Here is a 10,359-nt window from a genome sequence, read left to right on the forward strand (position 1 = left end):
TTCTGTAAGGAGACTTTGCAATCTGACCAAATTACTACAGAATGAGAACATTTAATGTTCCCCAAATAAATGTTCAGTTCTTTCTCCCTCACACTGATAAGAAAAGCGAAATCAGAATCAGTTTTACTCACCGTGTTGGGGAACAAAATCAAGGAATTTGATGTCAGTTCTGCTTTGCACTCAGTGTAAAGACATTTAAAATATAAACATATACAAAGGTAAAAAACAAACAAACATTTTGTTCATCTTGTAAATGTATATACAGTGTTTTGTTGAAAGAGTTTGTGTCCAGGATGTGTGGGTTCCAAGTCCATGTTAAAGTTTAACCTCATCATTAATTTAACCCAAATGTTTCTACAGAGTTTGTAGTTGGATGGTCACATCATGAAGAAATGAATGGAGGAATTGACAGAAATGTCTGTCTAGTCAGGAAACATGTACTGAGGAGGTCAGTGCCCTCCCTGGTTCTCAATGTAGAATGAAAAAAGGAAAGTTTTCTGGAAGTTAACAGTTTCTAGCTTTAAACACTGTTTTATATTTAACCTCATCCCATAATTTTCGTTTAGTTTATTTGGAATTTAATGATTCCTTTAGCTAGTACGTATAACAAACCGACCATATCCAAGATGTCTTAAAAATCTGCTCTTGTTATCACATTTATTATGTGAACGTTTTTATTACTTGTGAATTCATTTGATGTTATAGACGATCTTTGTTCCGTAACGTCCCAACGGTAAAGGTATTTCCGCCGGACCTCTTTTAGGGAAGCACAAACATCCGTGTGTCCAACTGGCGGAAACTGTAAACTGCGTGTTGAAATAGTTAAAACAAATCGGTTTTTGTTCTTCAAAAGCGTTTTTTTTTTTTAAAACGAAGATAAATCCCTCTGAGACATCCACCAAGCGGATGGACCGGTAGCTCGGCGTGTTGTGGTCAACCGGAAGTCTCCACGGTTGTTTTTGTAGTTCAGGTAGGAGCATGTATGCTAGCTGGGAAACAGCTGCTCCTGATGAAGAGGACGGGGAGCTGGGAAACCGGATCCAGGAGGAGGACCTGGATCTAGACCTGGACCTGGAATTGGCTAAAATGACGGTAGAAGGTAAAATCTCGGTGTTCATGTCAGGATAATGTATTTGTAGTCCGGTTCTGGTTCTGTTTTATATCAAGAGTAGAAGAAGAAACTTCCAGGAAAACAAAACTTAAAGACTGTTGTTGTTAAAATAGTCTCATTATGTCGTCAAACTGAACGTAAACAACATTTTTGCTATGTTGAATTAAATAGAGTTCGTTAAAATAACTTTGTCACGTTTCTTCCTTCTATTCAAATAATTTTAATGTGTTAAAAAAAGAAGAATCTCTACTTTCCTTCGTTTTTATTGATGCAATAAAGTTTCACCACTCCGAATCTTTTTCCAAAGTTGTATATAAACATCCCCATAAACTGGAAATATAATAAAACTTGTATTCCATATATATTGTGAACATTTATTTCTAGTAAATATTTATGGCTCAGAGCTAAGAAAACCTCAAATTCAGTTTATCAGACCAACATATGCAGCATTCTTAATACAGATGCATGAATGTTACTGCCTACAAATTTATGACTGTAGACTTGCAGGGTAATTGCTAGAGGTGTGCAGATTGATCGGTCACCGATCATAATCGGGCCGATTTTCGTGAAAAAGTGCATGATCGGTGATCGGAGATCATTGGCTCTTGTTGCCGATACGGATCACCTGCATCTCATTTCTCAGCCTGCCTGTGCAGCTGGTCTCCTCTTTCCTTCACACTGCCAAACGCGCAGCAACAAATCCTAAGCGATGTGGAACTATAACGCACTGAGTGAATGGGGACGTTTGCGTGTTGCGGCGGAAAATTGAAGCAGGTCAAAATGTATCAACACAACGAATCTAATACGACATAAAAACAATGTTATACTTGATGGAGTTTGGCTACATCGAGGCTCACTGCAGTAAAAAAGACACATGGAGGATCAGATAGCAGGTAAAGCAGCACAGCTACAAACACTCACCCGGATTAGCATGACGGTCAGAAAGCTAAACAAATAAAATGATTTAAGTCTTGGAGCTGCGATGTAAGACGCTGGTTCTGCTCTCGCTGTTGAACCGCTGCTACGCTACAGGTAGTAATATTTCACAGACGGAGCGCCGCTTCTGCTCCACCTGGTAGTGACTCTCACACCGAACCTCTGCTTAAAGCTGCAGCATCTAACCTAAAAAAATACATTTTACATACGTATTAAAACTTTCGCTGTCCTAACATGAGACAGATAATCTCTAAAAAAAATAATCGATCTCCTCCCTGCTCTGCATAATTACTCCGCTCAGTCAGAAACAGCCACTCAGAACTAGCAGTAATCAGCTAGCCGCCATGCTAACAGGAAGTTTTCATTCAGTAACTCTGGATTGTTTATTGTAATGGATCCTGTTTTTGCCTTTGAATGTTAAGTTTTATACTTGAATTTTTTGGCAATGTTGAGAGGTTTTATTTTGGCTCTTTGCATAATTTAGCCTCTTCAGAGCCTCCATATGTTTTCAGTCTGTTAAAGATAGTTTTACTGATAGCAGGACAATTTGCACAATGCTGTTTTGTTTAGTTTTCTTCTTGGAAAAAGTTATTAAAAACAAGTTTTTGTCTAAATTAAGGTGAATTCATGGTTCCTTTTTCCACATAATGTAACCGGTAGTGCTTATGATAATAATAATTATGTGATCGGTATCGGTGATCGGCAGGAAAAAACCTGATCGACACAGCTCTAGTAACTGCAAAAGAAATTGTGTTTTATCGAAGCATATGTATGGAACACTTAGTGGAAGGAAGAAAATAGGCTGAACAATAAAGTCAGATTAAAGCAAAATGTTTTACTTTATCTGTGAATTAAACTCCTCCTGGTTTGACTGTCGTCTCCTAATGATCCGTCCGTTTCCTCCCAGACTTGATCTATAAGGTCCAGGCTGTGCAGACGGACAGCATCACGACGGACACCGGCGTCAACACGGAGCCAGACTGGGAGAGCCAGGTGGCTGCCGTGTTCCAGTTCGGCTCCCAGCTGAAGGAGCGCTACGAGAGTCTGCAGAGGGAGCAGGAGGAGGAGAAGGAGGTGCAGGAGAGGCACAAAGTTCAGCTGAAGAAGAGGAGGGAGGAAGGCATCCGGCAGCACCAGGTGACCCAGACGGGCTTCATCTCGCTGCTGCTGCTGTTCTGCCGGGTTCTGACCGTCTGTTGTTCCAGGCTCTGCTGGAGAAGCTGGAGTCGCTGCGGGTGAAGCTGCAGCTCAACAACTCCAAGGCCACCAGGAAAAACTTTGAGAGCAAGAAACGGGAGCTGCTGACGGAGAGGAACAGAGCGGAGGAGGAAAGGAACAGGTGAGGAGCCGCCTGACGTCCCGACTGCTTCCTCAAAGTCTCCTTCTGCAGGTGAAACTGTTGATAGACGGGATCCGGTCTGCAGCTGCAGCAATGTCTGCGGCTGCAGCAATGTCTGCGGCTGCAGCAATGTCTGCGGCTGCAGGATGGTCTGCGGCTGCAGGATGGTCTGCGGCTGCAGCAATGTCTGCGGCTGCAGGAAGGTCTGCGGCTGCAGGAAGGTCTGCGGCTGCAGGAGGGTCTGCGGCTGCAGGAGGGTCTGCGGCTGCAGGAGGGTCTGCGGCTGCAGGAGGGTCTGCGGCTGCAGGAGGGTCTGCGGCTGCAGGAAGGTCTGCGGCTGCAGGAAGGTCTGCGGCTGCAGCAACGTCTGCGGCTGCAGCAACGTCTGCGGCTGCAGGAACGTCTGCGGCTGCAGGAAGGTCTGCGGCTGCAGGAAGGTCTGCGGCTGCAGCAACGTCTGCGGCTGCAGCAACGTCTGCGGCTGCAGGAAGGTCTGCGGCTGCAGGAGGGTCTGCGGCTGCAGGAGGGTCTGCGGCTGCAGCAACGTCTGCGGCTGCAGGAGGGTCTGCGGCTGCAGGAGGGTCTGCGGCTGCAGGAGGGTCTGCGGCTGCAGCAACGTCTGTGGCTGCAGCAACGTCTGCGGCTGCAGGAAGGTCTGCTGGCTTCCGATGAACAAGTCCAGCTCAAGTCTGTCCTAAAGAAGCACCGATCCACGTTTTTCACTACCGATATCTGAGGTTTATTATCAGCTGATACAAAAAACCAACTTAATTCACTTAAAATGTTTCTTCTTTTAAACACGGACATAAATGTATGAATTATAAATTTCTTTGATAAAATAAATGTTTGAACTTTTTGGTCAGACATGAAAAAACAGCTTCAGTCGGTTGAGTCAGGAGAATAACAGACGATATAAAATATATAACAAAGGACTGAAACTGACAGAAACAAAAGGTTCAACGTAATAAACCTTTCAAATGGTTCAGAAAGTGCAAATAGGCATATAAATATAATGTCAAATAAAGAGTAAAGCGTAGAATTAGACGCAATAGATTGGGAACATTTTTACTAATATCCAATCTAGAATGTTTTTCACGTTCTGCATCGATACACGATATCAAATCGGTGCATCTTTAGTTTTTCCACAGATTTTCAAGTACATTTGTGTCTGGACTTTGACTAGGCCACTCTAACATTATGCTTTGATGTGAAGCTGCAGTATGACCTAAAGCAACACGAAGCCTAACGGTGTAAACCATGTGACCCGACCTGTTCCTCCGTCAGACTGGCGAAGGAGCTGGAGGACAGCGACAGGAAGCTGTCGGCGCTGAGCGAGGAGCAGAGCGAGGAGCAGCGGCGCTGGGCGGAGGAGCTGGAGCAGCTGAGGAGCGAGATGGAGCGGGTGAAGAAGGAGGCGGCCAAGGCGCAGCTGCAGGCCCTGCGGGACGAGATCGCCGCCGTGGAGAAGCAGAGAGACGGCGCCATGTCCCGCATCGAGTCCTGGCTCAAAGAGGTTCAGATGACCTTTCAGAAACACTCAATCTGTCTTAAAGGGACAGTACACGTTAAACTGAAAAAAAACCAACTAATTTTTACCAAGAATTCCTTGTTTAGTTTCTAGAGCAAATATTTTACTACACCTGAAATGAGACAAAACTAGACGGTTGTTCAGAGACATGGGAGCTTTTTTTAGACCAATAATTCCTTAACATTGTCGTCCCACTGGCAGATTATTTCACCTGCTTTTCCAATGTTACAGTGAAATAATCTGCCAGTGGAACTAGAACTTTATATCAATATTAAGGAATTATTGACTTGGTTACTTTGTAGTTGGTTTACTTGAAATGAGACAAATTTAATATATTTGTACTAGAAACTAAACAGAAAATCTTGGTAAGATTTTTTTGGGTTTTTGTAGTGCAGAAACATTCAAACGTCCTAAATGTGTTTTTTTTTTTATCCCCGCTTGTCTCCTCTAGGTGGCGCAGTACCTGAACACCCTGCGGGTGGAGTTTCCTCAGCAGTACCATCACGACCGGGGGAAGTGGGAGAAGAAGGAGGGTCTGGTCCGGAAGAGCCAGGCGGAGCTGCAGAGCCGCTTCCAGGAGGTTCTGCAGCAGCTGCAGCAGGGCAGGGAGCTGGAGTCCCTGCCCAGGATCAACGTGCCGACGCTGCCGCACGTCCCCATGGTGAGACACGCCGGGGGCCCGCAGAGGGGCCTGCTGGGGCCCACCGGGTCCCACCGGGGAGGATCAGGGTCACTGAAGAAAAACTAAACATTTCCAATTCTGGCTTTATTCTCAGAATTATCACTTTTCTTTTAAGAATTATTTTTTCTGAACTTTCTGACTTTGATCTCAGAAGATCAAAGTCAAAATCCTGAGAAAAATATCAGAATTTTGTTTTATTTTTTTAGTGGCTCTAATCTTCTTCTGTTGTCTAATCAGTGATTAAAAAGCAGGAAATTATTGGTGAGCAGCTGCTTATCGCTGATAAGCTGCAGGTCGTCATGGTAACAGTGAAAGATTAAATAAACATAAAGAAAACCAAAAGGCAGAAGCTACAGAGAGAACAGCATCGGGCTGAGCCCACAGCCCTGAGGAACTCCAGGCTTCAGCTCACGGTCTAGTTCAGAAATACTTTGATTCTGAAGGGACAGTAAATGTTGAAAGTCATTTAAACCGTCTGGGATTTCCCACAGAATTTTTCCTGTGACTCCAATAAAACATTAAACTGTTTGGTCCGTCTCTGGCGCCCCCTGGTGAGGCACCCAGCCGCCCCCTGGGGGCGCCGTCTCAGCTCCTCTCTGACTAACGCAGCGCTTCCTGTCTCCTCAGGCTGACCTCAAGTTCAGACAGGTGATGCAGGTGGTGACCCAGCCCCCCCAAGTCATGCCGCCGCCGCCGCCCCCCCAGCACCCGCTCTACCAGCCCCCCCTCCCACAGTACTACGCCCCCCGCCACAGACACCCCCACCCACGCCACCCAATGCACCGCGGCGCCTACCACACTCCGCCTTACGTGTACTACGCCCATCCCCCTCCTCACCACCAGGCTCCGCCCTCTTTCCACAACCGCCCCCCGCTGAGGGTGACGCCCCCTCCCAGCCTGTCCCCGTCCCCTCCGGTCCTGCCCGTGGGTCCGTCCCCGCCCCCGGCCGCCGCCCCGGCCCCCGCCGCGCCCTCGGCCCCGGCGGAGAAGCTGGAGAAGGTTCTGGAGAAGCTGGGGGCCCGGTTCCCGCAGTGCGGCAAGCCGCAGCTGATGTCGCTGCTGCAGCAGGTGAAGAGTTCCCGCGGGACGCTGGCCGGGATGTCGGTGGAGGACCTGATGGAGCAGGTCGGCTTCAAGCTGAGCCAGAGCGAGCGCTCGGCGCCAGGGCCCATAAGCCGGCCCGCCCCGGGGCCCATCCAGAGGCCCCCGCCCCCCACCGGGCCCCGCAAGCTCTGCCTCATGTGCCAGAACCACGTGGACCCGGAGAACCGGCACCCGCTCAGCTGCTCACACACCATCCACAGAGACTGCATCCAGATGTGGCTCCAGTCCAGCAAGAACAACTCCTGTCCTTTCTGTCCGGGTCAGTAACGGACCAGACTGGACCGGACTGGACCGGACCGCTGCAGGACCCAGATCGGACCGCTTCCCGGTTCTGTTTCCTTGAAGCCTGATTTCATGTTTCATGTTTTGCGTCTCGGTTCCGGTTCTTCTTTTGAACCCAGAAACCGTGAAAATCAGTGAAGTTATTGATGTTATTAGTTTGTTCAGAAACAATAAATGATCAACTTTAATAAGAAAAAGATCCATTTCTGTTGATTCCTGATCGGTTTTAAATGAGCTCAGGTTCATTTAGATCAAACTTTAGTTATTTTATGACGTTTTGGGCGGGGCAGTGTTTTGTAAACTTGACTTCTTTTTAGCTCCATATCATGTTATAATTTATTCCCTCATCAAAAACAAACCTGGAGTGTCGCCTCGATTCTGAGAAATGCTTTCATCCCCATGGCAACTGTTCAGTGGGAAAACACCTGGGTGGATCAAACCCTGCAGAACATGACTCCCCCACTCAGCTCCTTCAGACTAGCCAGCAGCAATTAGCAAACACCTGCTGAGCTCATAGGAGCTGCTGCTCAGAGCAACGCTGGTCAAAACATTAAAGGGTTAATGGAGGAGCCATGTTTGACTTCCTGAAGGTGGAGTCGGAGCTTCTTAAAGGGACAGAGGTTTAGTTTCAAAGTGTCAAATAATAAAGTCAAATTTCTTTTAAGTCATGTTTGATATTTAAAGCATCTTTATAATAACTGAAGGTGAAACAGCTGCTTGATAACGTGATAAAATCCCACAAAATCTCATGATCCACCTCAAAGTCCTGATTTGAGTTCAGAGGAAGAAGAAATTCTTATTAAAGGTCAGTGTGAGGAAGGACCTGTTAGCATGCTGCCCCCTGCTGGCCGGAACAGAAACAAACTCTGGCATCGAGTTTCATTAGGAGCTAAATCATCTGTTTCCTCTTGAATTTGTTTGAAACATCTTCGTTTCAGTTTCAGCTGAGCTTCCAGTTTCTGCTGTTAAAGATGGCCGCCGTGGGTTTAACACTCCTGCAAACCTCTGACAGAACTCCTGTGTGTGTGTGTGTGTGTGTGTGTGTGTGTGTGTGTGTGTGCGTGTGTGTGTGTGTGTGTTATGGATCGGGTCGTCTCCGGGGTGTTGCCCATGTTCTGCTGTGTCTCCTGTTCAGCTCTAATGTCGGTGTGATTTACAGACCGCTGGACAAACAAGCATCATTACTGCAGCCTGTAAACGCGGCTCTGACTGACTGCTCCCAAAATGCGGAGTGGGGACCCTCAGGGGCCCTTACCAGGCTCCCGCCGGGCCCCTCCGTGAAATGGGAGAGTTTTATTTGACTATTATTTCACCGAGGGTGAGAGCAGAGGGTTGAGTCTGGATCTGTGATCCAGGATGGAGTTAAAGGGAAGGTCTGCCATAAAGCACACCTGTAAAAACCAAACGGGCAGAGAAAGGAGAAGCGCCTCCTCTGATCGGTCACTTTGGGTAATTGAGCCCTCAGAGTCTCATTTCCTTACAGAGAAAAACCTTCTCAGGAGGAACAGAGAGTTATTTACTGCTGCGTCTTTAAAACGGGTGAGAATCATTATTTGGAAAAGAAAAAACTGATTTTCTCATTAATGAAATTACTGACCACTGACAGACCCAAGGGTGGGCTAAAGGGGCCAAAAGCCCCCAGCCAACGTTTGATAAATCTGTAAAATATCTGATCTTTTAATTTATTTTTACTTCTTTCGTTCCTTCTTCAAATAGACCAAAGGTCTGCAGCCATGTTGCTTTTGAGTTAAATAAATTTAGTCTGAAATGTCACATGGCCTTTCAAAAAGGAAAAAAATACTTATTATTGTAGATCTAAAACTTTACTTCTATTATTAGATTTTAAATAGAGAAAAGATAAAAATTTTAAATAAGTATAGATACATTTTCTTCAACGTTTTCAAATCAACAGGCTAATTTTTCCCCAACCTGAGAAGAAAAACAGAATCAATAATATTTTCCAGGCAATTTTAGCACCATTCTACTTTGGAAGTTTCAAAATTAATCTACTTTATTATTTAAAATCTTTACTTCGCAATTTTAGACAAAGTCATCAAGACCCGGCGTGGAACATCCAAAGAGCCACTTGTGGCTCAGGAGCCTCAGGTTTGCAAACCTCTGACAGAACCCAATGTATGAAGCAGATGTTAATGTTAACATCTGCTTACAGTTTATAAACTTATCTAAACTTTTAAAAGAGGAGATGAATCATTTCTGATGTTTTCCTGCAGCAGATTCTTCCATCAATAAACCACTGTCCGGTTTCTCCGGATGTTTCAGGAGGTGACGAAATTCAGCTCGTTAAAGATCTGCGCTAAAAACATCCAGACTTTCAGGAAAGTCTGCAGAGAAATCGATGGAGAGTTTGAGAGTAAAGCTGCGTGACATTCAGCAGAACATCAGCAACGATCGGAGTCACAAACTGCCGTGAAACTGAGCCTGACTGGCAATTACAGAAACAAACCGGTTTACGGCAGCGTGTTCCCATCTGGGCTCTTCAGGAGAAAAACGCGTCAACAAGGAGCCGCTGCTGGTTCAAGACTCACCATCAACTCCATCTGGACTGGAGTCGATGGGCGGATTAACTGCTGCTGCAGGTCGGATCAATGCTGCCCCCTGCTGGCCCTGCAGCGGAACTACAGGGAATACAGTTATATCCGAAAAATGACGTAGGTAGATATTATACTTGGATGCTTCACCAAATGTAACTACAAAATTAAAGGAATGATGCAAAGACAGGTGTAGAATAAGAAAAATAATACATTAAATTTTAATCTAACATATAACACAATCATCTACCTAAATGTTTGAGGGAATATTGATAAGAATTAAATCCAAGTTCAGCAGCATGAAAAAGCCAAAAAAATTATATAATTAGTATATATATGAAAACTTGATAAACTTGTATTGTAATTTTATTTACTCTTTCTCTGTGCAAAATTGAGCAAATTGTTACAAAAACAACAAAATAAAAAAACAAACATTTTCTACGAGGTGACAATTAATGTCATTTTATGAATAAAGACTGAAAATAATGTGAACTTTTCCCATAATTTGAATTCTTCCAGTTTGGAAACGCAGCTGTTGGCCCAAACATCCTGATTCTGTTCAGGTTCTGCTGAGGAGTCCAGGAAGAACCCAGCCGACCAGAACCAGCAGACAAGGCGACCCAAACATCACTGTGACATGAACAACGTTAAACATGTTAGTTTTCATCTCAACAACTCAACAGCTCTGCAACCTGTGCATCTTTTTCTACCAAACTTTTTTCTTTCCACTCAACTTTCCATTGATATGCTTGGACATTCGTTGCAATGCCTTTTGGTGACTTTCCCCTTTTTCTCCTGCAGGCCCAGATCATCACACTGACACCTCCA

At 45.3% G+C, this 10,359-nt stretch overlaps 1 protein-coding gene across 1 annotated transcript; it reads left to right on the plus strand.

The window, feature by feature from the left end:
* Positions 1 to 746: 746 nt before the first annotated feature.
* rnf214 (ring finger protein 214) lies at positions 747 to 7,179 on the plus strand. Its single transcript, XM_081610998.1, has 6 exons — positions 747 to 1,099; positions 2,955 to 3,184; positions 3,253 to 3,386; positions 4,671 to 4,899; positions 5,366 to 5,575; positions 6,224 to 7,179. Exons 1-6 carry the CDS (start codon positions 979 to 981, stop codon positions 6,965 to 6,967), a joined length of 1,668 nt encoding a protein of 555 aa, XP_081467124.1. The 5' UTR covers positions 747 to 978; the 3' UTR covers positions 6,968 to 7,179.
* Positions 7,180 to 10,359: the final 3,180 nt, after the last annotated feature.

This window comes from Poecilia reticulata, chromosome 9 (assembly GCF_904066995.2).
Source record: "Poecilia reticulata chromosome 9, P_reticulata-male-v2, whole genome shotgun sequence".
In the NCBI taxonomy this organism is placed as follows: domain Eukaryota; kingdom Metazoa; phylum Chordata; class Actinopteri; order Cyprinodontiformes; family Poeciliidae; genus Poecilia; species Poecilia reticulata.